The sequence below is a fragment of the Neodiprion fabricii genome, chromosome 5 (genome assembly GCF_021155785.1).
Source record: "Neodiprion fabricii isolate iyNeoFabr1 chromosome 5, iyNeoFabr1.1, whole genome shotgun sequence".
Lineage (NCBI taxonomy): Eukaryota > Metazoa > Arthropoda > Insecta > Hymenoptera > Diprionidae > Neodiprion > Neodiprion fabricii.
Genome location: NC_060243.1, coordinates 171,839 through 196,822, shown reverse-complemented (window position 1 = coordinate 196,822; position 24,984 = coordinate 171,839). Strand labels below are relative to the sequence as shown.

Sequence of the window (24,984 nt, the reverse complement as noted above, 5' to 3'; positions counted from 1 at the left end):
AAATGGATCGACAATTGGGTCTAAGCGTGTCGATAACCGGTAGGCTTGCTTACCTTACCGAGGAAAGTGCCGGCCGTTTATCGCTTTCCGTTGTGATACGGATTGCGGTGGGCGGTGCTATCTGCCTTGAATAAATTCATGTTTATTTTAATAAAGGCAGAGTATAACGCCCATCACGGAGACACGTGCCTCACCTTGACATTGAACTCCGGACGTCGTCCAAAGCTCGTTAAAAATCATTCCCTACGGCGGCGGTCCGGTTCGGGGTGGCCAAGCCAGACGACCGCGACGGCCGTAGGTACTAATACTAATCCGCGAACGAGCTGGACGGGAAAGAATGAACGATAATTACACCACCTACGACGAGGCCGGCGTGGTAAAGAGACGGTCACACGTGGCTGTTGATTTCTGGCGGAAAAATGCGAGCCGAATCCAGATTTCAGGGAATTTTCACGCCTCGGGGTCTTGATCGTCGGTTCGAAAGATTTCAAAAACTGACCGGAAACCGTCCGGCAAAACCGCTATTTTTAATTCTGAGGCTAGTCGCAACGCGAACTTTTAAATTTTTCCTAAAACTTGGTAACATATTCCGAAGATTTTTGTAAGCTGTTTGCTTTTCTTCATTTTTTCGTACTTTCATTGCCTATTACCACGACACGTATACCTATATATATTTATTACAAGTTTAGCCCAGGTCGTAGTGCGGGTAGGTATGGGAAATTTCTTGGAGGATTCATCTACCTGGATTCCTGTTATGATAATGCATTACGCTGCAGCTGCATTATATTGCAGTGGTCCTGCATCGGGGAATTCAGGTGAGACAGATTAGGAGGTATAAGAATCCGGCCGACTTCCTCGAACCGTTGGTTGTTATTTTTCCCCCTTTTTTTTATACATTTTCTTTTCTTCACCGGCTATTGGTTCGATTTTTTTTTTTTTTTCACTCAGAAACGCGTCATAAATAACGTTGCGTAGAAAAAATGTTGATTTTCCGCCGTTTCCAAAACTTCCGCCCTTGTGATTCTCGTTTTTCAATTATCAACCGCTTTCTCAGCCACCGCAGCGTCTGTAAGGATAAAAATTCATGTTTTGCGTAAAAGCTGACAAATCGATACACATGCAACGTTTTTTGATAGTAAGGAATGCTAAAAATGCGATTGGCAAGTTTTGAAACTGAAACTCAAAGATAAAATTATACGTTATACACCTACAAGATAAGTGGGTATATTCCAAGTGCTGTATACGTGTGTGTGTGTGTGTGTGTGTGTGTGTGTGTGTGCGCGCGCGCGCGCGTGTGTGTAAATGTATGATTGATGAAATTGACCTCGAGATTTTGTATCGAAAATAGATTTCTTCGACGGTATGGATAATATATACATAATAATTCAGCAAGTATAACGTAGAATATAAACCGCGAGTTCAAAATTAATTATACTGTTATTACAACCTGTCAGATATTGTTATTTGCGTCAAGACTGTAATTGCATGAACAGCAGTTGGAGCGATTAAAAGATTCAAGCCGATGCTGCCGCATATCACGTATACTTTATATCGTAAAATACGGTAATACACACAATAATTGTAAACATCTTTGTCTATTTTTTATTTTTTTTTCGTTTTTTTTGTTTTTGCCAAGCATGCAAACATCCACGTATCCTCCGAGCCACTTACGTTGTGGCACAGAAATAATAATTATTAGACCTCACGTGGAAATCGATTAGACATTGGTTTACACATAGTCAAACGATTTGGTCGTTAAATTCCTCGCCGTGGAAAGATCGTTCGTCCATAATTCTATTATGATCAAAGGTCATCGACGAATAATTGTTTTTGAAAAATAATAAGAAATTCGTAACGCGAAAATAAAATAACACATAATAAAAAACATCACGAAAAATCAATAATCATTTGTGCAGCCGGAGTGTGCGAATTGAAGTTAAGAAATTATTTATACAACCGTTTTGACGCGAAAAAAAAGAACATGCTTATAAAAATAATGAATCAGACCTCGAGACGCGCAGTTTTGTGCATGGAAAATATTTGCGTACAGTCTGGCTGTAACAGCAATTGGTTATACCTACTTACGTACAGTTGGCTGCAGTCATCGCATTCAATCAATCGCGGAAACGCGTAGTGTTTTGCCGTTACTTCTGTTTTTTTGGTCTTCTTTTTTATTTTTGTACAAGTCAAAATATTTTTAAATTTGTTTTCACTCCTTTCTTATTTCTTTAATTTCGACATTTATCCAACGCGTCATACGGTATTCCAAATTCCAGTTCTAATCTAGGCCACCGCATATAATGGATTCAACGCAATATGTATTATATACGCGAGTCGATAATGCCCCCGACAGACGTGAATTATAATAAAAACAAATCCATGTAACAAATAAAAATCAGGATTGCGTATATAATTATTTAGAGAGACGTAATCAATTGTTATTAATGTTAAAATGATTATTGTTGTTGCTTGTAAAAACCCAGAATGGACTCGATACTTTCGCGTTGAACCGAGAAGCGCTTGCAGATTATTAAACGTTGAAAAATTGGCAAATCGGGATGCAAAAAAAAAAAAAAAATGTCGAGTCTTTTTCTCCAACTCGTGCCTTTACTTTTTAGCGAAAGAGGGTTAGAAACGGTCTTCTCACTCTAAACTGACGCTGATAAAGAAATCGCAAATTTTTCACTCGAATGGTAAAAATGAATTGACAAAGATAGCCAAAACAATTGTCATCGCTGCACTCACCTCTTCCCCTCACGAAGGACCTGTACTCGTCGCTGCAGCAACAGTTGGCAATGAGCCTGTGTTCCCTGCAGGTATTAGCGTGAAGAAAGGCGCAATCGGCTAATTGGCACTTGTAAGGAAGTGGGTACTGGTAGGGATCGGTGCAGCAGCATGCGTCGTGAAAAAGTTTTTCACCGCAGTAAGGAAACACCGAACTGTCGCACAACGGGCATCGTCTTCTGCTGGATGATCCAAAGGTACCAAAAGGCTCGTAGTAGGTTTGACGAAGCGCCTGATCCGAGAAAACCGGAGATACGGTCGGATTTGGCTCGTCATCAACGCCGGACAAACTGCCACCCGCGTTACTTTCACGTAACGCGGGTAGAGCTGCGTCAAGCGCTACAAAAGTTCAATACGGTGTGAGATCTTTTATTTTATTTTGATATGACAAGTTTTATCCATGAGGCTGTAGAACTCCTTTGGAACAACTTTATCGTGCGTATGTATGGATAATTTTCAAAAGTCTTTGCTTGTTAAATTCCGAAAATTACAAGGAGGTATTGATCAAGAAGAAAATATGGATTCTTTAGCACAGTATATATTGACAAAAGTCTTTGTTCACGCGAAATTGCTTGAAATATATTCTATGATATTTTGTGCCAAATCAAAGAGATCACGTTATTCCATCAAGAGATGACAGACCACTTTTCTCTTATAAGAATTTAACACATGGTAAAAACAATCGTTGTTTACCGAAAGGTTGTACGGATTAAAATCAAATTTAAAATGTAAGTAAATACGTAATCAAGTATCGTATCGTAAAATTAGAGGCAAAATTATTACTCACGTTGGACAGGGTGAGAAATGTTGCATCGAACAGTACACAAACCGGCAAACAAAACAAAAACATGAAAAATCTTCGGGCGACAGTGACTCGCCATTTTTTTCTCTTATCCTTTTACTGTTTCGATTCGGAAATATAAATCAAACACACGTACACACTGGAGCGTACACACAAAAATGGCTTTAAGAACTTTTCAATAAGAGTAAATGAGAAAACAAAAATAGAGAAAGATACAGCGAGAGGGAGTGCAGACGTTGACGGTGATCCGTACCTCTTCGATTCAGAATTACGTTTGGGGGCCACGTAGGTAGGATACATCGGATAAAATCCCCACGTCTTTTAGACTTTATAGGTATGCATGATCATATGTAGATCACAGCCTCGTAGCCGGACAGGATCCGTTACTGAGAGTATAACTGGTTAGAATCTTTCTTGCCTTTTTAAACGGCAACGAATGGGGCCGGAAATTTGCTGTTTATTTTACTCTCTTTCTCTATCTCTCTCTCTCTCTCTCTCTACTTCTCTGCCTTTCTCCCTTTTTAGCCAACACAAATATCGAAGGTGGGAGAAAATTATGAATAATTATTCTCATGCTGAATCTTTTACTAATAATTAACAACGTTCTCGCGGGTCTGATTCACTATTCTTATAATATATGTACGAGTACTTGACGAAAACAAAGTTTGTCTGCAGTAATAATAATAATAATAATAATAATAAAGTTTGGAAATAATCCTAGAATTTTATTGTCAACTCACGACTTCGTCCCGCGACGATTCCTTACATGATAATTTGACGGTAAATTTTTTTTTCCTTGCTCCTCGACCCATTGACGTTCTTTGCAAAAATATTCGCCCGCGGTTTTCTTGGATATTTAAAACATAATTCAAAACATTGCCAAAACTGAGACGTTGAATGGGTTAGGGATTCGCGGAGGTCGAGGTGTTTTTGCACACGAGTCGATTTAGTCGACTTCGAAGCGGATACTTATTATATCGGAATTCCGGTTCCCACGAACCCTGGCGAAATAAGAATATCGCATGGAAATGAAAATAGGACAGAAGGATTATGTGACGCAACTAAATGTTGTACATTATGGGACCTGGCACCATCATCCCGATGCAGACAATGGTTCGCGTGCATGAAATTAAGCTGCAGGCAGCTTCGCTGTACGCCATGCAGTTATTGCCGGTTTATTACGTTTTTTTTTTTTTTTTTTTTTTTTTTTTATCCAAGAAGCATCCATCTCACGTTCCAATAAAATAAGATGGGTACAAGGCATGTGCGAGGTACGGCAAAACTGCAGATATCACTCGCTGTAATGATAACGACGAGGCAGAGTTACATTTCGGTTTGTGATTATACGTATATGTATATGCATGTAACCTAAACGATAATAATTATACGACGATAATGACGGAGATCTGAATTATGGCATAGGATTGATTTTATCCACAAATTTCATGCCTGTCCACATCGTTTGTAATATATAGTTCGTTAACCATTGGATTTCGTTCACAGCCATAGTAGAGATTACACGTCATTTCGATTATGAATAAAATAGACTTTAGAATTGGAATATTTCCAGAAAACTTACATACAGTTGTTATGCGGAAAGTCTTGTGGAAAATAGTGTCAACTCTTTCAGAGGTTTAATTCCACGATCTATAGACTTGGATTATTCAGAAAGTAATTGAAACCGAGACTGATCCTGTATTTCTGCAAAATCTTCATCGTGATCACTCAGTTTCTTATCGCGAGCTTTGAAACATGGAAAAATAATTTATTTTCATAATAACTTGCACGATACAAAATATTTGGTTTCTTTAATACATCTATAAATAAACACACATATATATATATATATATATGTGTATGAATGTATACCTAATGCATATCTTTTTTGTATATTTGTTGTATATAATATATGTGTATATAGGTATATAACATTTATGCGTACGTATGCATACATGTATGATATATGTATGCATGTGTACATTTACCGCGTTAACGTTAGGATGGGAAATATTCTACCCGAAGCTGTAAATAACGCTATCAAGTTCATAAACGAAAAATAATCACTCCGCGCGCTCCTTGATGATCCACTTGCAATGTTTTTCCCTGAAAAACGCGGAAGAAATTTTTTTTTCCAGCCAACGATCATTCGTGTACATAATTAACTTATGCGTTGATATACTTGATTGATTCATCATTTTCGTAAAACTTTTGGTGCACGCATATTTTTCATCTTAAGCTCGCCGATACTTTTATATCTAACGAACCTGATTTACAGAATTTAATAACATTTATTAATAACACGTGTTACGATTTTGAACGCTAATGTCGTTTGGTCACGTATCCATTATAGTTGCATATTGGAAACAGTTTTTCGTTCCCAACGGTCAGACACGTGGCGCCGCGATGCGGCCGGCCAATTAATTAAAACCATAACCCGCCGCGCTTTTGAGCGGGAAATTCAAAATTTCCAGGAGAACAACCGAATGGTCAGGAAGTATGAATTGTGTAACTGTATTTCAACGCATCGGTTTTCTATGGACGATATATAAAAACGGAAATGAGCCACTTACACTTCTCGGCGTGATAAGCGTGACAACAACACTCACGGATCCTTGTATATTCGGCGCAATCGGCAGCCTGTACTTGACAAACTTCTGGACCGATACGGCAGACGTGAGGCATGAACCTGAACGAGTCTGAAAATAAAACGAGAGAAACGAGTCTTGTAGAAAAAAATTAATTGTTTCACATTATTGACTTAAATTCTTTTCCCCCCTAGGACACGAAGTACATAATTGTTATTGTACTTGGAATCAAACGCGTGCAGACAGTACAGTACTAAACATCTCTGTGCACAATTCAACACATAGGGTTTTGAATTACACGCGATATCTCAAATTCGACGAATCGATATAAGTATGCGGTATAATAATTCCCAGAGACGCAACGTTATGTTTATTGTTTACGCATATTTTTAGGGTATAAAATAAACGCACAAACGCACACGCAGTGGTAATATTACAATAACAAAAGATAAGATAACCGGTTGCGTATACATTTATTTATTTTTCTTTCTTTATTTTTGCAGTATAAAAATCGTTTGTCAACCGAAATTCCTGTGCGACTGTAATAAACTCAGCTGCATCACTCGCAGCGAATTAAGTGCTGCAGATATTTTCACGTAAGCAACTCTCGTACACGTACCTACGATGCATGAAATTTCATCGAAAATTCCAGCACGTACGTATTGTACGGAATTTGCACAACGCTGAAAGACTGCTGTAATCTTGATCAGGGAGCGCGAGGATTGAGCTTCAAAGAAATGAAAGAAAAGAAGAAAAAACAGCACCCCAATCCATTTTACACGATTTCAAAGTTCCGGTTGAACCGAACGAATATTAGAATGCGAATTTCTCTTCCATCGCGATATTTCCCCTCGTTTCGCATTTAGCACGATGCAAAGAGTAAGGGGGGGAGGGGAAAAACGTCGTCAAGACGTCAGCACGCGTACGACGCAACGAGACCGAATAATAATTATTACAGCCAGGCGGCAATTACGTATTGGTACGTATAATGTGACGGTGATCACGACTTCCTTTATCATTACTTCTAAAATTCTTCGCGCACAAATGAGTCACCAGGTGTATCATAGGAAACCGAATGTATATGTATGTCGCCTCGTCGTCGGCCGCGCTGCGCGATGCGACTCGAAGAGCCAACAACCAACCACCCGGCTCTAAGGCGATCGACGAGTTTCCTGAACAGGTGATTGCCCGAAACACCGTTCTAGCAACGGATTCGATCGATATTAAAACCAAAGATTTTCAAACATTTTTTCAAGCTGTATCGAAATTTTTTTTACAATTTTATCGTTACATTTGAAGACAGAAATTTCTCAGGTTTGTTTCCGACTTGTTACGTTCTAATAATATGTTTTCCCAAGTTCTCTCAATCTCCGTCAAACGTTATTTTAGACTCTTGAAGAAATTCTATCGCAATATTTCATCCACCGCGTCAATCTCGATAATTCAATCTGATGTATATATTGGTTTTTTTTTTCTTTTTTTTTTTTTAGTACTTCGTCACATAATTGCTTCATTTAGAATCTCTGTACATTCAGTTAATTATTCTTTATTTTGAAATAGTTTCAATTTCCCAAGGTTCCGTTACACTATTTCGAGATTTTCTTAATTCAAGTCTTCAATTTACCCGCAAGAGAATTCCTAATTTTACACTGTATATGAACTTCCAGTACCTTCTATGCGATCTTAACATGTACCCATATTCTTATACGGTAATGCATTTTTTCAACGATTTTTCGAGCTGCGCTCAAATCCGTCACTTATGTTCGAACAATGCCATAGATGCGATACGTACAACGTTATACCTAGGTACGTACCTGCAACTGTTCAAACTTAATTAGTTATTCATACCCTGTCCCTGCATACATGGAACTGTGCGTGCAGGCGAGAAAAAAGGATAAAGTGGAATCCAACGTGACGTGTGTGGCACTGCACATGTCGGCATCTTTTGGCAATCCCCCCCCCTTCGTTCATTCAATTTAATATGTAAATTTAACGACAGAAAAATCGTTGCGTCTTTTGACCCGTCTGTATAAAATTTTCAACCTGTTTTTATTTTGATTTTTGCTTATCGAGCTGAGAATCAAGCCTGAATTATTAATTTTGATATTGTGTATCTAAGCAGAATTTCAACACCGTTCAGGAAAAGATTGAATCCATTCGACTGTTCCGCCCATACAGCGATGTAAGAAATGTAACATTATTCCACGAATCGTAATACCGGTGAAACTTGTGGCTGAAACGGGGCCTGTCTTTCGATAGCGAACGACCGTCGACATTTCCTTGATAACGCGACATCGTGTACGTACGCCCAGGTATACGTTATATACACGGTGGGACAGTTCGTTTCTGTCATTCACATTGTTCCACAAGAATATATCTACAAAATATTATTATTTTAAACACGTAATATCATAAACGTAAATAACGATCAATTATTTTTCTACTGTAACTTATTGATCGCACAAGACTCATTTGATTTTGCACTCGACGTTCTGCGTGCAAAAATTTCGCAATTTCAAATCGGCATTGCAGCCATGCAATGCTTCACCTCGAGCTCCAGTTTCTCTGCTTTTTGTGTTTGATTGTTTTGTCGTTGTTTTTTCTATTCTTCTTCTTTTCCAACGTATTATACTTATCGTACAAAACCCGAGCAATGTTTTTCATTGTTTTATTCTTTCATTGTATTGGCTGCATGTTCGTAAGCTTACACGTCCACAGTTTTTCCGGTATGTAATATCCTTATATTAGTAATACTTTTTTTCATACCCTCGGTTCCAATAATGAGAAAATCATTCGACCGCACGATATCGATTTTAGATTGGTACAGCGGACAAAACGATCCGCACGATTTTTACGTAACGCGAGTATTTATAGTGTCGTTATACCTGTGCACATACAGGCAAATTATATTGCAGCCTTGACTAGGCAGGTAAACGACAATGGAAATGAACGTGCTCGCTACAATAAAGTTAATTCGCTGCGTTGCCTTAATTTGTTGTTCCTTTATCCCCGAATCGTTACACTTGAAGGTATCGAGTGTATCGTAAGACTGTTTTTTTTCTTTTTTTTTTTTTTTTTTCTTTAAATAAATTCAAACCCGTCCCAACTTTGCATATTTATAAAAATTTCCTGGCGAACGGCAGTAGCATGGTATGAAAACTGTAAAGAGATGGAAGAAATTCGATTCCGTTAATCGCTGCAATCTCACCATCTTCTGGTCCGGTATCACAGCAGCAATGATCATTCACAACGCCTTCGTTACTACAATATTCCATCTCATCGGCGCTGCAGGTTTTGCAGCCTGGTATTGGTCCTGTAACAACATTAAGATAATCGTAGTATTTAATCTTGCTTGTAATAAGGAGAGTCAAATCGTGTCAATATCATGATTCTGACAATAACATACGACGTATAATCGTGCGTATGAAATTCGTGAAACGGATTTGTTACGAATGATCCCGCGCGCGAGGCTTATCACCCGTAAACCGCAAAGTCTCCGATTTCCATGCAATTATAATTTCCTAATCACATAACGGGTTTATATATTTTCAGACAAAAGAAAAATTCCCGACGACTCGAAACTGGAACAAGATAGGCAACGTAAAACATATCTGTATTAAAACCGTTGTAAAAATTGTTGAGCCGCTGTCTGATCTTCTTTTCCGTTTCCACCCCCCTCTTTTATATTTTTATCCTTATATATAATATCCGCGCAATAAGATAAGGCCGTATAATAAAATCCCCCAAGGTATGCTTTATAGGCGTTTGCACGACTTATTACCGCAACGAAGTTGTATAAATTGTACAAACTAATAACGCGGGTTATAACCGCTTCTTTATCCGCGTATAGCCATGCTTTTTTTTATACCGCACATAATAATAAATGATCCTCGTGTGCCTGGTCTGAATATAATGAAATATGTTAATTATATTAAGGATGCGTATTTTTATTTCTTTTTTCTTTTTTGTTACCTTTTGCATCCATTCCCACTGTTATTGTTGCGAATGCGGCAAATGCAAAAAGAGACGAACAAAGAAGAGGATATTAATGAATAAATCGAGTCACTTTTCGTACAGTTGGCGTCCATAAATCGAGAAACTGACTGGCGGATAAATCGATCCGGGCTTACTTACCGGGGTATATTTTGAGTTTCTTTGCCTCCTCGACAGCATCCTTGTACGAAACTTGATGCTCTATGTAGTATTCTTCGTCGGGGTGATGGTCAATAACGGTAACAGCCTCGAGACTGGCCAAAATCGCCAAAAACACCCCGATAATTATTATCGTCATCAGGCTCATGCTAGCTCAGCAAACGATCCTCGCTCACCGACATCTTCTTCATCGCCGCGAAGATTTAAAGGAAGAAAATAAAAATGGCAAACAGCAATAATCGATACTCTCGCAATCCAGCTTTCGTGTATGTTTCCACCGTTCCCACCCGCCCCTGCATTTGGGTTAAAATAAACACGGATTAGAAACTGTGAAAGATGGAAAAAAAAAAAAGAAAAGAAAACCATCTTTTTCGTGGACGAGTACAAACGAACGTACTTGTTGTATTATGCGGATAAAAAAATCGTCGAGTCACATTTTGTGCGTGAATCGATGTACCAGCCGGTATTGTACGATACACGCGTGATATGTATATTGTGTATATCTAGAATATAGTTGAGCTATCGATCCTTCTCGACATTCTATTCCAAGGGTGTGATTCATCCTTGCGGGCTTCTATATGTGTAATAAAAGTATACGCGCGCCGTCGCAACTTATCGCCAGAGGGTGTCGGTATTTGTTTTTTTTTTTTATTTTAATTGTATCATTACTATTAATCTTCAGGTGAACGTTTTGTCAAATAAACTAGTATCAAGATTGATATACGAGTAACCAAAAATCCGACAGATCTGTTCAAAATTCGTACGAATCTAGCTTCGTAGGTTAGGATTAAATTATACCTATGCGACCTAATCAAAAATAATCTATACGTCGAGTCGAAACATTAATTTCACTAATCGTACAAGCCGGAATTAAGATCATGCCCCTGGAAACTATTCTGCGATATCATCGTACACGTTACGGGTCACGGATGGCCATAAGCGATTATGTCATTGCGTTGCAACGATTATTGACGAACCGAATTACCCGATGGCCGTTTCAACGCGACATAAAAATACTTCGAATAAACACGGTGCAAGGCTCTTGATACAAAACCATAGCGATTCGATCAAACGGAGAGAAGCGTATCGTTGTACGTGTCGCACGTGACTTCTTGAATTTTATAAATATGAAAAATATTTTCTCTCTTGAATGCGGCAGGATTTTGGGACTTTGGAAACCGGCATTATTTTCCAAATCGCCGAATATTCGTTTCAACTTTCTATCGACATTGAAATGCCTCTCAAGTCTATTCCCGTAGTTAACGAGCTATACTGATTGTACGGCACGTTGATGGAAATTCGACGATTACCCGTAAGAGATACGCACAGGTTGACGGAAAGCCGTGGGTTATATGTTTGGAAATTGAAATATTTACGGATCGGTCGGATATACCTGTAACACATAAAATATCGTTGTACCTATTCTCGTTTCGAACGCGTGACCGTTTCGCAAAACAATATCTCAAAACGTTCATACGTGAGTACGTAATACAGGTATACAATATCGTGTATACCTGTGCTCGGTACGTGACTTTGAAAACGATTAATGCTCGTGCATTTTCATGCACGCAGAGTGAAATCGTGCTCGCGTTTGATATTTCTCCAAGATTTTTTGTAAATTATTTTGCGTTTTTTTACCTGACACGGATAATTATTAGGGTGTGAATCAAATTTGGGATAATTATTTGAGAAGGGAAATAGAAGGAAACAAGGAAGAAAAATCAAGCAAGTGTAATGAAGTAACGGTGCAATAGTATAGCAATAAGAGATATGATTGAATGAATTTTTTGTAAGGAAAAAATAGGAATATAATGGCTTTTATTGTTAGGTTATGATGTATCTAGACAGGTATATGCGTGTATATATGCATGTACAGAACACCACGGCTAATAGAACAATATATCTTGTAACACGACCGAGTTTCTTGAGACAGCGTCCGGCAGTAATTAGTGAATTAGTTCAATTGAGACCGCATCCCGCAAGTGCCGCGCAAAAAAGACGCATGACTTATATATTTTCTACATCACGTGTATACGTATTGTGCAGATAGAAGTAACATAAAACATGGTTTCAAAGCAATAATATACATCGTTTCTATATCTTGCGTGTGCAAAACTTGGCCGAATGTCGTGTAACGAAAGATTTCGCATAGGTACGATAGATAACTAAAATACGAAGAATGAGACGTAAGGGAAAAAGGTGAAAATTTCTTTACAATTTCAATTTCGTATATAGTATCAAATTTCATCACAGCCTTTTCAACTCGCGTCTTATTGCGTACGTGATCCGAAGGAGTTAGAGAGTTTAGAATCTTCAACGACTCGCAAACGAATCTGTTAAAGACGCGTATAATATGTCGCCGCTGCAGGAACTGGCAATGAGTCAGTTTAAACTCGGTAAGACGGACGAACATAATTGTACAGGAGAGGGGAAAAAGATGAAGAAAAAAAAAAAAAATAAGAATTCAAACCGGTGAAAACGGGTTTGCAATTTATCCAATTTGAGGATTGCATCACGTAATATTTCGTCTGTTTCACAAATTAACCCACTGCACAGTGGCATGTGCGGACTCGCTCTACTTAACACGTAAAACCGACTTCTTGAGTCGGTGGTATAATTCGTGTCTCGATCGTTTATTCGTACTTGTCTAATGTTATTATATTACAGCAATTTATTCAATTTTTCAAGCTTGAAAAACAACGTACTTAAAAACAGTTCTACTTCCTCGTACAAAACCAGCGAACGTGATTCATTTTTATCGATAACAAGGATTCGTTTTTCCGCCATACCAAATTGTGCAAATTTCAGCACGGATATTTTTCTTTTAATTCCATTACAACAAAGTATTAATATTTTGAACCTGCTGAAGCGAAAAGTACTTACAAAAAAAAAAAAAAAAAAAGGCATTTAAATGAAAATCGTATAAAGAGAAAAATTATAAAATATTGTGACATACTCACGTTTTTGGGAGAAATTCATTCGAGTCGAGGGGTGAATATGTATAATATTTAGTTCGATTAATTTCTTATTGGCCCGCCTCGCATTTCTCGATTAAAAAATTGTAGCCAACGAAAAATCGATCATTTCTCTACTTTCGTATCTCTGAGCGATAAATATATATATATATATATATTTTAACGTAACGCCAACCGATCGTTATCGTAAAAATATTTTTGTCCCGCAACGCGCTTGTGCATGCACCGAAAGTCCACAAGTTCGCGTTTTCGATGCCAGATTATTATTTTCTATTCTGATTTTTCTTGCTCGTCTCTTTCCAAACAAACAAATAATCTCGCCAAGGCGAAAGGACGAGGAAAATTTCCAACCGACTACGAGTTTTACTCGTTGACCGATCGAGATCCCGCGATTTGGTCCGACAACCGTAATCCTCTACAGACCATGCCGGACTGCTAGTACTGCCAGTAGTTAGCGTTGCCGCTTTGCGGAGGGCTGAAACGCCTTTTCGGAGGGGCAGAGCTCTCCTCGTGTAGGTAACGGCTGCACATGCGTGTGTACCTGGAGGCCAGGCTGTGCCGCCTGTAAATGTATTGTGTCATGTGATCTCAGGATCCGTTGGCGAACCCGAAAACGACAGCCGGTAAGTACTCTCCTGCCCGATGTTTCCTTCGGTATTTCCCTTTCGCTGTCCCTTTTTTCCTGTTTTTTTTTTCTTTCTTTTTTTTCTCCAACGCCCGCTCGAATTCCACGTGACTCACAATTGAGGCACTGACGAAACAAAAAAAGAAACTTGTGGCGAAAATATAGAAATGGTCCGTTTATTGGCGGGTTCGAAATTAATTATTCATCAGCTATTGTGCGGGTAATCTTATTGCGAGACGGATCCACGTCGAGATGATTGGATTTTTCAAATTAAGATAAAACTATTCGCAAGCTACGGTCGGTTTTCTCCAAATATTCAAGATGAAATATAGAAAACAAAAAAAAAAAGAAAAGAGATGCAATTTTAGTGATGCTTCTTTATTCTTGTTTTTTAGGAAAAACTTCGAATTATGTAACTGACGATTGTACAAATTTGATAAATTCGCAATGTGCGACTACCGCGTAGCAAAATTAGCGAAGAAGTACGAAATAAATTTACAACTTGCTAAATTAAATACAAGATAAATATCGGATAATTTACAAATTTGCAAACTCCGCCAGAACAAACACGACGTATGCCTGAATTTAAAAATTCAAAAACGAATTCGTTTCGGGCATTACAAAAACGCACAAAATTATTTCATTAGTTGTATGCGCATATCCCAGTAAACGGAGAAAAATGTTAAACCATGTTAAAACAAATGCATTTTCATGACCCAACGATTCGAATCGCACTAGAAGACTCATCGCACGTTTCGAAAATCAATTTGTTTCAATTTTTTTTCTATATATTAATTGACAAAGACGGAATTGCGATTGGATCGAATTGAAATTGCGTTACAACATAAGCATCGGATAAAATTTGGAAGAAAATGTGTATTTCGAAACAATAAATGGATCGAAGGGCATCGAAAGGAATCTCTTTGGATATGAGTGTCGAATCTGGTTTTTCTTTTTTTTCTTTTTGTTCTTGTTCTTTATTATTTGTTTGGATAAGACTGACAATCGTATTTCAGCAACGGCTTCTGCAAGTGCGCAGTTCTCCACGGCGCAGGAGCGCCGTCATATAATACACGCACATATTTTACGTGTATACACACGTACATACACGCACAGATGCATATAGATGCGGGATGACGTTTTGCGAGTATGTGTGAAGGGGGTCCTTCAAAGCATGAAGCTCGTAGCGGCGTGTCGGTATTGATCCTACGGAGATCCTTGTTTTATTTCAAACCGCTGTTTATAAACAGCTGAATTGTATAAAGTATAATGATTCGAGAGAATGTCGATTTTACATCGGTGTAACATAGTTTAAATTTATTACACGATCAGATTCGTAGAAAATGAATTTGCGAATTTTTATCACCTCGAGAAGAAACCGGAACAAAATTTTCTTTCAGATGATTGTTAAAATTACGAAATAATCGTATGTATATAGTGTGTAATAATTTCATTGTTTATTTTTTTTTTCTGTACCGATATATATATATATATATATATATATATATATATATATATATATGTGTGTGTACAAAGATACTGCGAGTGATGTCGAATGTAGGTACCTAATATATGTATATTTTGTTGGAACAAATTTTGACGTGCAGCAAAAGTGTAGAGGCGATAACGGGCGGTAATTCAAATGTATGGAAGCACGGAAAGAGAGAGCAAGAAAGAAAGGCCAACGAACGAGAATAAGAATAAAAATTTTACGCAACGACTTGCATATCGATTTGACTGACAATTTTAAAAATCGCTCCGTCTTATCGTCGCGTATTAATTGGAATTTTAAGCGGGGTTCAACGTCCGAGAAACATATAAATTTCGGAGAAAGTTAATTAAAATTTGAACAATTTTTCACCGATTAAGTAGTGCGATAATTTTCGTACACGTTGCAAGTGCGTCAAACGAAAGTAAATCATCGATCAACCGTAGCCCGCATAACGGCTGCAGTCTGGAGAGTCTACGGTATTAACCGATACCTTTTAAACACGTTCAAATACACATCTGTACATACACGCAGTACGTGCATCCCGTCACGGTTATCTCGTACCGTCGCCGTCACTCCTGATTTCGTTCCTACAGCTTACCGTGCGCCGAGTATAAACGTAAAGAAAATTGTCACCCACGTGCCCACGTGACGATAGGTACCAAACGCCGGCAAATTGCGGACAAAGGAGAGGACTAATAAAGATTGAACAAAATTTTTCTCAATGTACAAGTATATACGTATATGTCTGATAAACGGAAAAAAGGAAGAGCAACGGAATGAGCATGAAAAATTTTAAGTTGTTGCATATTGAACGGGCATTTGTAACATGCGTACCTTACAGATGCTGCGACGGCATGCCGACCAGTATTTTATTTATGTAGGGCACACCTGGCCAAGCCCTTTGCATGGTTCACTTATACGACGTATGTATTCGTCGCGTCACACCCCATATTCAAAATTTACATCCATACGTACACGTACGTACGCACATACCTATGTATGAACGCACTTACACGACGTGCGTAACACGACTCTGCCGTACCTTAACTCCGATTCAGAATTCTATCGGTACGTGCATACAGGTATGCCTTATATGCCCGTACATAAATTTATACATAGATGCGTTGACGATGATCACATTTATTGCATACGATACGTCGTTTGTTCCGTAATTGTGAGAAGCGGTGTTGTTATATTTTTTTTTTCTTCAGCTTTCTTAAAAGCAACAACAAAAACTGCAGATTAACGGTTATCTTTCAAAAATTTTAAATGCGACAACTTCTTTATACTCTGGCCTTCTAAAATGATCAATCATAGATTTCTAATTGGTTCGTATCCCCGATGCTTGGAAAACTTTGTTTTCTTTTTATAACAAATACACATTCTATACTACAAAAAGGACGAGAATAGCGTATTTCATGTATTACAGCCAAGCATAGGTCGTTACAATTATACTCCCGAGGTATAGATCGTATATAGGTAGATAATAGAAATTTGTCTGAAGCGTAAAAAGGCGATGAATCCTCGCGAGGATGAAGCCTTATGAAGAAATATTAGCATGTGCATTTATGTTAGACACGCGGGAACATCGCCCATTTATACATACAATACGATGCCTGTACGCTGTGTATACCTTGTGCCGATGGGATTTGCTGTTACGTATTTTCATCTACTTATGTGTACAATAATATAAGTATTTTGTTTTATCATGCATGGCCGCTTGATCATGGCGTACGTATAAGAATACTTTCATACAGTCACGAATAAATCAGCGAAACATGTACGTAGGTTGTAGGCGTGTTAAAAAGTTAATTAAAAAAGTGATGTTTGTTAAATTTCACGTAAATAATTACGTAATTATTGTCGGTAAGATAAATATTCTCACTATGCAGACACGCGTTGATAATAAAATATTCCGTCAAATTATAATTCTCGAAATTCAGTCGATAATCGCATTATGTGCACACGATGCATAACGTACACATTTATTACATCAGTCACGGTCATGACTTATCGATTACAAGGAAAAAAATAAGTCGATCGTCTAAAATGAAAGGTTCTCTTGTGTATCCTTCTTTGTTGAAGACGTTTCGATTTCATTTATTTGTTTATATTTATTTTTTTTTTTTTTTTTGCTCTTGAAATTCTTTACCTCTATGACGTCATATTTTTTCTTAATTATTATGTTATTTTCATCTCAATCGTTGTCAATTTTTTTCTCAACAGCAACAGTGCATCATGTACTCGTAATCTCTGCACACGTCGTGCATGAAGTTGGGGCCAGGACAATAAGTGGCCGGAATACAGAGCACAGGCAGAATGTCTGGAATGAAAAAAATCGGATTCTTTTTCTTCTGTGGATAAAAATGACGCCTGAACTGGATTAACAAGAATCACAGATTCAGGAAATACATTTTCGACCGTTTAATAATAATCCAATAATTCTGCAAGTATATGTTTACGAAGTGAAAAGGTCATACATTATATCTAAGGACAGGAATGAAGATCGGAGGAGACGAAAACTTGGCGATCATACGTCTGTTCCTATTTATTCGTGCTTACCGTATGTTCGTCGACACCCGCAACAGTATCCAAGATTTATCGCCGGATCGTTATCACAGAAACGCATCGGACATCCCGTGCATACAGGAGGAAACAGGGCGTTCACTAAGAATGATAAATCGTAGAGTATGGTGCAAAAAACGCTATTGTGATGTAAAACTTTGCAATGAAATTCCGGATAATCCTTTAATGCGTTTTAATATGATTTTCCGTTATTGCTATCCGAATCGTACTTGGCGAAAAAAACTCGGCGAAAAAGACAGCCAGCAATTGACAGGGCATATTTTTTTCACAAAATAATTTCCTCCGTAGTGAGTATTGGTGAGATGATGAAAAACAAAATAAAAATTTACCAAATGACCAAGTATTATTGAAAGCAAAGAAAGTCAAAGATCCGACGAACCGATATCGATGAAACGTGAATGACGAGTCTTCGTTTCGCGAAGCGAAGATGCCATGGCGAATGTAGTTGACATCGCAATGACGACAGCGAGAAAAACGATGATATTCACTTTGAAAGACATTTTGACACCGAGTAAACATGTTGAGAGAATTCCGGCTCTCTTATATACCTTTTTAACGCTTGGGTTTTTTTATTTTATTTTTTTTTATTTTATCGTGAATCGTTTTACCTGGACACTGATAAAGTCAGTCGCTCGTTTCTTCGTAAGATCGTAAATAACAAATTGTTTTCAAACGATCATTAAAATCAGGTCACCGCCTCTTCCAGGTAAACCAAGAACTCGTAAAATTTACATCGTGAACGAGCGATCTTTCCGCTCATAGTACTAGAAAAATCTACTGCCTGCGCGTGTAATTCGTCGGCATCGCGCATATTCAAGCTGTGTTCTTCGGGTGATTGAGAAGTCGGTATTTTATCATAATTTACTCCATGTCGATTCAAGTTTATACATTCCACATTGACGCGCATTTAATTTAATTCCCGAATAAATTCACTCCTCACCGTCAGAACTATATATATTCACACTTCTGTTTCGTCGGCTATTACGGCTGAACGATAACATGTGTTTAAAGATTCCCGCTTCCAAAGCGGCCGTCGGCTCTGAAATTAAATATGGCTGGAGACACACGATCAGCTGATCGTCGAGTTCGTTGCGTTTGCAACTCGTCGTCGAGGCTGTTGCGAATGTGTTGTCGGTGAAATCCGTAAAAAATCAGGGTAAGTAGTAACAAAAATTTCATTTTCACAACTGCTGTACCCCTATAATTGCTGGGCATCTATGCTAGATTAACAAATCTCGCGAAATAAATTCGCGGCGAGTAAAGTAGAATAAACATTATTGCGGTATGAAGCACGTGACAACGTTTATATGTCATTCGTAGATTGGCAAGCATGAATGGTAAAAGTGCAGCGATTCGCAGAATGAAATTTTCTTATAATCGACAGCTGCGTTCTAGGATTTCGAACGCATTTCATATCAAATTTAATACATTGTTTAACGCCTATACGGTAGAAATTGGCTAGATGAACACTGCAGGAACGAACGTATTTGGTCAGGTGATTTGGCGGTTAAAAGCATCAGACGAATATCAAGTATTCGAATTTCGTGTTGAAAGCAAAAAGACTTCAAGAGCAAACAATACGAGGTAAAAGATAAAATAAACATCTAATTCGTACCTCGATTCGTACCAACCGATCGCAAAACCGTTCAAGTTCGTGCAGCCTGCGGTTAAGCTGCGTCGGATAGGTTACTGGGTAGGCATACGTATAGATATAGGTAGATAGGTACAGTCAGTATCAAAATGAAAAAAGAATTCACAGTCGAACTGGTATTTACAAATACACGAAATGCGGATTGAAATGTCAATAAACCGAGGGACTGTCACCCGCGAATTAGGTGCTGGGCGTATCGCAGACGCGTTAAGAGTATCGATATCGTTTTCAAGCGTGACCGAGAAGGGTCAAAAGCAATATTGAATTGAAAAAAACCGGGAGAGACGCAAAAAACGTAATGACATCGTCTAAGCGTGCGAAAATCGAATACGACGATCTGCCGTTGGATCTGAGTCTAAAAAAGGTGCCGGAAAAAATGGCTGAGGATGAATACGACGATGAAGACGACGAGGAGGTGGAGGAAGAGGAAGTCGAGGTCGAGAGGGATAAAAGCCTCGCCAAAATTTCCCCCCTCGACGAAAGCGGTGTCTTCATAGTCCCAGCTGTCCCTCCGCTCAGCCATCCGATCCTGAAGATACCGGAAAAGCTGCTGTCGCTTGAGTGGCTACTCACCGAGGAGCTGAGGTGCATTCGGTTCCAGCTGCCAGTCGAGTACGTCTACAACCCGATCGAGTACGCCTTCGACGTCCACGCTAAGTACGTCAGGAAATACTGCCAGACGACTAAGAAGATCCTGTTCCTCGGCATGAACCCGGGTCCCTGGGGAATGACTCAGACCGGCGTTCCCTTCGGGGAGGTGAAAATGGTCAGAGACTGGCTTGGGCTCTCGGGCTGCATTGGAAAACCTGTCAGGGAACAGCCAGACAGAAAAGTGACCGGATTTGCTTGCACGAGGAGCGAAATAAGTGGGCGAAGGTTCTGGGGACTGTTCAAAGACGTTTGCCAAACGCCTGAAAATTTCTTCAGGCATTCTTATCTTCACAATTACTGCCCCATCGCTCTCATGGACACCAAAGGAAGGAACATTACACCTGCCGAATTGAAGGCAATTCATTGTTGTTGAAAATCGGATGCGATTCAGGATTTACCAACTTCGGTTTAATTTTGCTTTCTTGTTTGGATTTTTCAGGGCCTCGAACAGAAGACTCTCTACTACAGATGCGACGAGGCACTCGTCGCCACCATTAAACTCTTGCGAATCGAGATAGTCATCGGCGTCGGAAGATTCGCCGAGAAAAGGGCACAGACTGTCGTCAAAACTGCCGGACTTCCCACCCAGGTTCATTTCATTTTATCTATTATTTAATATGAATTCTCGTTTAAATATTCAAGATTCAATACTTAAGAATGAAAGTTTGTAACGATCACATAACGATCTCTGTCGTTCATCTGGATCGATCATTTTACTTACAATCAATTACAAATCTCTAATCACCAATATCAGTACTTCAACGTGTAATTAATGTTGTTTTGTTTTTACAGGTGTTGTGCATACCTCACCCGAGTCCCCGGTCCCTGGGAAATGAGAACTGGAGTGAGAAGGCTGTGCAGAGATTGCAGGAGTTAAATTTACTGAGATATTTTGCCAAGTAAATTTTCACTTACAGATATCCAGCGTGCAATATCAACGAGTGATAGTCACAAGTGCAAAAACAAGACTCTATATACAATCGCTCCGATTTAAGCAATAATCCGTACTAATATTTTATTCTTGTCATTTCTTTCATAATACTTCGCTGTTACTGTTGTCATTATTATAACGTATTTTTATTTTTCAAACATGAACGTAAACGAATGGATGAATGTGGCATTGGAAAAGGCTACCGAGGCTTTGAATGCCGGAGAAGTGCCAGTTGGGTGTTTGTTCGTTTACGAAAATGAGATAATAGCATCGGGTCGCAACACTGTCAACGAAACAAAAAACGCAACTCGTCATGCCGAGCTAAACTGCATAGATGATGTGCTCGAATATTGCAAAGATAAGGGAATCGATTATCACAAAGTGTTTGAGAATATCGACGTTATCGTCACTGTTGAGCCATGCATAATGTGCGCCGCTGCGCTACACCAGCTAAAAATTCGCAGCATCGTTTATGGTTGTCAAAATGATCGGTTCGGCGGTTGCAAAAGCGTGTTTGATGTGACGAAAATTTATGATTACAAAATATCTATTACCGGTAGCGTCAGAGGTGACGATGCGATGCAATTACTTAAAGACTTTTACAAAGGTACAAACCCCAACGCTCCGGCGTCCAAAGTTAAAAAAGGTCGGAAAAAGAAAGTTGAATCCGATGTAGGTTGATTATTTCCTTTTATTATAATTTTAAAAAACGGTTTGCCAACTTATAATCATATCCTCAAGTCTTGTTTTCACGAGATATCGAAAGCTATGAAGGTTTTCCATTTTTCCAACGAAAACGTACAGACTGTGGATATTAAATAATAAGCAAATAGTGTATGATGCATAATAATGCATAAGGTTGTGCTATCGTAGCAATCGTTTTCTTATCGGATCTCATTTCAATTTGCAGTAATGGTATAAATTAACACAATAGTATTCAAACTCTGATTAATCACCCGTAAGTCCATATCAGTAGCATAGATGCTCTGTACGATGAAAAAGAGACGGTGTTTTAAACTTATTCGCAACAAAAAAAGGAACATAATTGATGAGTGAAAACACTACGAAAATTTTGGTTACAATATTTCAGATTTGTGTTTTGATAATTTATATGTTACATTACCTTCTAAAATTGCGTATCTACTTAAGTACTAAGTATCCTAAAAATTAAGGTTATACTTCTTACGAGTAAGAAGCTATTTTGATTTTGTACCGTACGATCGAGTACCGTATGCATTTTTGTTTTAAAAGTTGTACCAACCTTTTTTTACAACGAAGTTCAAGAGTTCAGATCTAACTTTTTCCACGTTACACATTAAACGTGAACTCGCAGATCTTCCAAGTCGTAATCGATGTATCATAAAATTCGGGCAGGGTATATACCTATACTGTATAGAAGATAGTAGAATGTAGAAAACTTACGATTATCCGCACCACGTGGGATCAAGTTCACATTTACCTTGATACCATCTTACGAGTAGTTGATTCTTCAATGTGTAATCCTTGAGGACCATTGTTTTCGTCTGAAAAAAGAGTGCATAGTAAAATGTCAAAGGTATTAACATTGTAAATACTCGAATAAAACAAACTAGCAAAAAAAAAAAAAAAAACCAATCACCCTGCGATCAATTTTCAATTAATTTTCTATAGGTATCACAGGTTTGTCACTCACGATAGGAGGTGGGAATATTCTTTGAAAGTCCATAGCGTTCTGGTGCTCGCGATAACTGGTCGACAAAATGTGTCTTGTCTCATCCGTAAAACACGGTTTACACAATTGGCATTCGACTCGAAAACAGTCGTCGCATTTAGCGCAAACTTCTGGCAGTACGACCAGATTTTTATCAGCCACCTGCATTTCCTCTTCCTTCTGATTTCTGAAATAATAATCGCGTTGTGTGTGTCATTGCTGGGGTTCTAAAATTCTCCTTTAACCCTACGGTTATGATTCTGGAATTAGCTGTGCGAAAATAGGATTCACCTAATTCTTAGCGATTCCTTCCTTACTCTTTGGCCGATACCGACGAGTCCGAAAAGGTTGAATAAAACCTGTTCGTAGAGCAGTTGATTAGGCGGATAATGGGCCGAAGATAAATTCGGCGACATATTGGCCTCCATGACAAATACGTTCAGCTCATCGTCTATTGCGAAATCGAATCGCATCATCTCGAAAAAGTTGTGTTGGTTTTTGAACCGTTTTACGACGTCCTTGATGAGGGACTCCTTACTCAGAATGACGTCCCGTATCGCATCGTTAACGTTATCCCAGACCTTCTGGGGATCCTTACCCTGCGCCCTGACGTAACTGTCAAAAGAGTCCTTCATGGAGAATCCCAGATTAGCGTAGTAATTTTTGAGCGACGGAACATCCCATATCGGCAAGTAATCATCGCCGACAACATATTTGTCGATGTTCTCAGGATCGAACGGATAGTACTTGACAGGACAAAACCGGAAGAGAATATCACCCTTGTAGACGTAGACCCTGAGAGGATCGACGGAAGTGACAACGGTGTAGACGCCGATGTCGAACTTGAACCCGTCAACCAGAAAAGGATTCTCAATGAACTCCTGGACGAAAGACCCCTCCGACGCCAGATCGATGTCCGAGACATTGAGTATCTGGATTCCCCGATGAGCGTTCGACTTTTGGACGAAACTCTTCGCCGGGTTGTCGGCCACGTATTTTAGCAAGGCTTTCTTGTCTTCTGGTATCTTGAAAGCTGCCGGCAAGTGCCTCGCCAACTCCGACGTCGAGAGGTCGACTTTGTTCGTTATGTAACCGCACCCCGGTACATGATTCACCTTCTGGTGCGGCGCCAGGGCGTTAAGACTCGAGTAAAGCGATCTGAAGGGATAATCGTGAGCCCACAACAAATCCCAGTCCGACTCGTTCGTTCCTCTCTCAAATCCGAGTCGGTCCAGCACTGCGAAAACGTGTTTCAAATACCCGGAGTCGGGATTTCTTCCGTAGACCCAGTATATCGGTTTTCGATCCTTTATCAATACTTCCTTGATTTCGATCTTCGCAAAGTGTTTTTGCAAACTCGAAGACAGATGATAGAGAGTGTATAAAATGACTGGTCCAACGATACCGAGTATAAATAGTTTGAATATCGTTCTAAGTTTGGTATTCAAAACCGTTGTACCGACCGCAGTATCTTCATTCTGAAAAACGGGTCAATTTTCGTTAATGTCAATCAATTTTGACTAAACTCCATCACCGCCTGAAGAATGTATGACAAGCCCTTTCGAATAGAAATTGCAAGAATGTAAACGTAAACATAACGGTGCGTAACGTTGCATAATTTGAAAAATGACCTACCTTTTTGCTGTCGGAATTTTTCCCGCGCTTCTCAAATACTTCTTCATCTTCGTTAGAGGTCGCAGACACAAGGCGTTTTTTGACAGTCATTAGAATATTGGTTTTACCCGTTTTTAGAGAAAATTTCGTGCGTGGTATACCGTGTTGTTGAAAAATCACGTCAGAATACGCATCGCCGCGAAGTACCGTTGTGTCTCGAGTCTCAGCCCCGCTCCAATATAACGTTTCGTACAACCTGCGCACGTGGAATGCATTGCGCAGGAGAACCGGATTTCAACCTACGTATGTACTCGTATGTATGCACGTAGAACACGCATACATGACGCGTGTGACGTGGGCTCAGAAAAGTTTTTTTTTTCTTTTCGTCATACGTCTTAGGTCATATTCTGTACCTTCATCATTTAAAACAAAAAAATACAAGAATC

General features: G+C 38.9%; 5 protein-coding genes across 6 annotated transcripts; 2 read left to right on the top strand and 3 right to left on the bottom strand.

The window, feature by feature from the left end:
• Nucleotides 1–825: 825 nt before the first annotated feature.
• Nucleotides 826–4,661, bottom strand: LOC124183037. The gene is made up of 3 exons (XM_046571009.1): nucleotides 3,572–4,661; nucleotides 2,746–3,123; nucleotides 826–1,066 (listed from the first exon to the last, which is right to left on the bottom strand). Exons 1-3 carry the CDS (start codon nucleotides 3,663–3,665, stop codon nucleotides 1,032–1,034), a joined length of 507 nt encoding a protein of 168 aa, XP_046426965.1. The 5' UTR covers nucleotides 3,666–4,661; the 3' UTR covers nucleotides 826–1,031.
• A 38-nt stretch (nucleotides 4,662–4,699) lies between these two features.
• Nucleotides 4,700–13,782, bottom strand: LOC124183035. Of its 2 annotated transcripts, XM_046571005.1 has the most exons (7): nucleotides 13,284–13,782; nucleotides 10,306–10,616; nucleotides 10,144–10,161; nucleotides 9,380–9,484; nucleotides 6,157–6,282; nucleotides 5,166–5,689; nucleotides 4,700–4,884 (listed from the first exon to the last, which is right to left on the bottom strand). In XM_046571005.1, the coding sequence occupies exons 2-6, from the start codon at nucleotides 10,469–10,471 to the stop codon at nucleotides 5,568–5,570; spliced, it is 537 nt and encodes a 178-aa protein (XP_046426961.1). In that variant the 5' UTR covers nucleotides 10,472–10,616; nucleotides 13,284–13,782; the 3' UTR covers nucleotides 4,700–4,884; nucleotides 5,166–5,567. The 2 variants fall into 2 exon arrangements, with proteins under 2 accessions (XP_046426961.1, XP_046426962.1); XM_046571006.1 differs by lacking the exon at nucleotides 10,144–10,161 and having other exon boundaries at nucleotides 13,284–13,763.
• A 6,390-nt stretch (nucleotides 13,783–20,172) lies between these two features.
• On the top strand, nucleotides 20,173–21,236 carry LOC124183142 (single-strand selective monofunctional uracil DNA glycosylase; the record flags this gene model as incomplete). Its single annotated transcript, XM_046571244.1, has 3 exons — nucleotides 20,173–20,658; nucleotides 20,743–20,892; nucleotides 21,096–21,236. Coding segments are annotated over 3 exons (747 nt in total), but the record flags the coding sequence as incomplete, so codon positions are not given.
• A 157-nt stretch (nucleotides 21,237–21,393) lies between these two features.
• Nucleotides 21,394–22,255, top strand: LOC124183036 (tRNA-specific adenosine deaminase 2). Its single transcript, XM_046571008.1, has one exon. It carries the CDS (start codon nucleotides 21,394–21,396, stop codon nucleotides 21,913–21,915), a length of 522 nt encoding a protein of 173 aa, XP_046426964.1. The 3' UTR covers nucleotides 21,916–22,255.
• A 292-nt stretch (nucleotides 22,256–22,547) lies between these two features.
• Nucleotides 22,548–24,879, bottom strand: LOC124183031 (probable tubulin polyglutamylase ttll-15). Its single transcript, XM_046570997.1, has 4 exons — nucleotides 24,560–24,879; nucleotides 23,216–24,402; nucleotides 22,907–23,111; nucleotides 22,548–22,757 (listed from the first exon to the last, which is right to left on the bottom strand). Exons 1-4 carry the CDS (start codon nucleotides 24,647–24,649, stop codon nucleotides 22,659–22,661), a joined length of 1,581 nt encoding a protein of 526 aa, XP_046426953.1. The 5' UTR covers nucleotides 24,650–24,879; the 3' UTR covers nucleotides 22,548–22,658.
• Between the last annotated feature and the right edge of the window lie 105 nt (nucleotides 24,880–24,984).

Coding starts and splice junctions, on each gene's coding strand:
- LOC124183037 (XM_046571009.1), bottom strand. CDS start 3,665: ATGGCGAGTCACTGTCGCCCGAAGATTTTTCATGTTTTTGTTTTGTTT. Junction 3,124..3,571: donor CATTTCTCACCCTGTCCAAC/GTGAGTAATAAT, acceptor GAACTTTTGTAG/CGCTTGACGCAGCTCTACCC. Junction 1,067..2,745: donor GTCCTTCGTGAGGGGAAGAG/GTGAGTGCAGCG, acceptor TTATCCTTACAG/ACGCTGCGGTGGCTGAGAAA.
- LOC124183035 (XM_046571005.1), bottom strand. CDS start 10,471: ATGAGCCTGATGACGATAATAATTATCGGGGTGTTTTTGGCGATTTTG. Junction 6,283..9,379: donor TGATACCGGACCAGAAGATG/GTGAGATTGCAG, acceptor TTTTATTTTCAG/ACTCGTTCAGGTTCATGCCT. Junction 5,690..6,156: donor CGCTTATCACGCCGAGAAGT/GTAAGTGGCTCA, acceptor CGCGTTTTTCAG/GGAAAAACATTGCAAGTGGA.
- LOC124183036 (XM_046571008.1), top strand. CDS start 21,394: ATGAACGTAAACGAATGGATGAATGTGGCATTGGAAAAGGCTACCGAG.
- LOC124183031 (XM_046570997.1), bottom strand. CDS start 24,649: ATGACTGTCAAAAAACGCCTTGTGTCTGCGACCTCTAACGAAGATGAA. Junction 24,403..24,559: donor AAAATTCCGACAGCAAAAAG/GTAGGTCATTTT, acceptor CCCGTTTTTCAG/AATGAAGATACTGCGGTCGG. Junction 22,758..22,906: donor GAATATTCCCACCTCCTATC/GTGAGTGACAAA, acceptor CTCTTTTTTCAG/ACGAAAACAATGGTCCTCAA.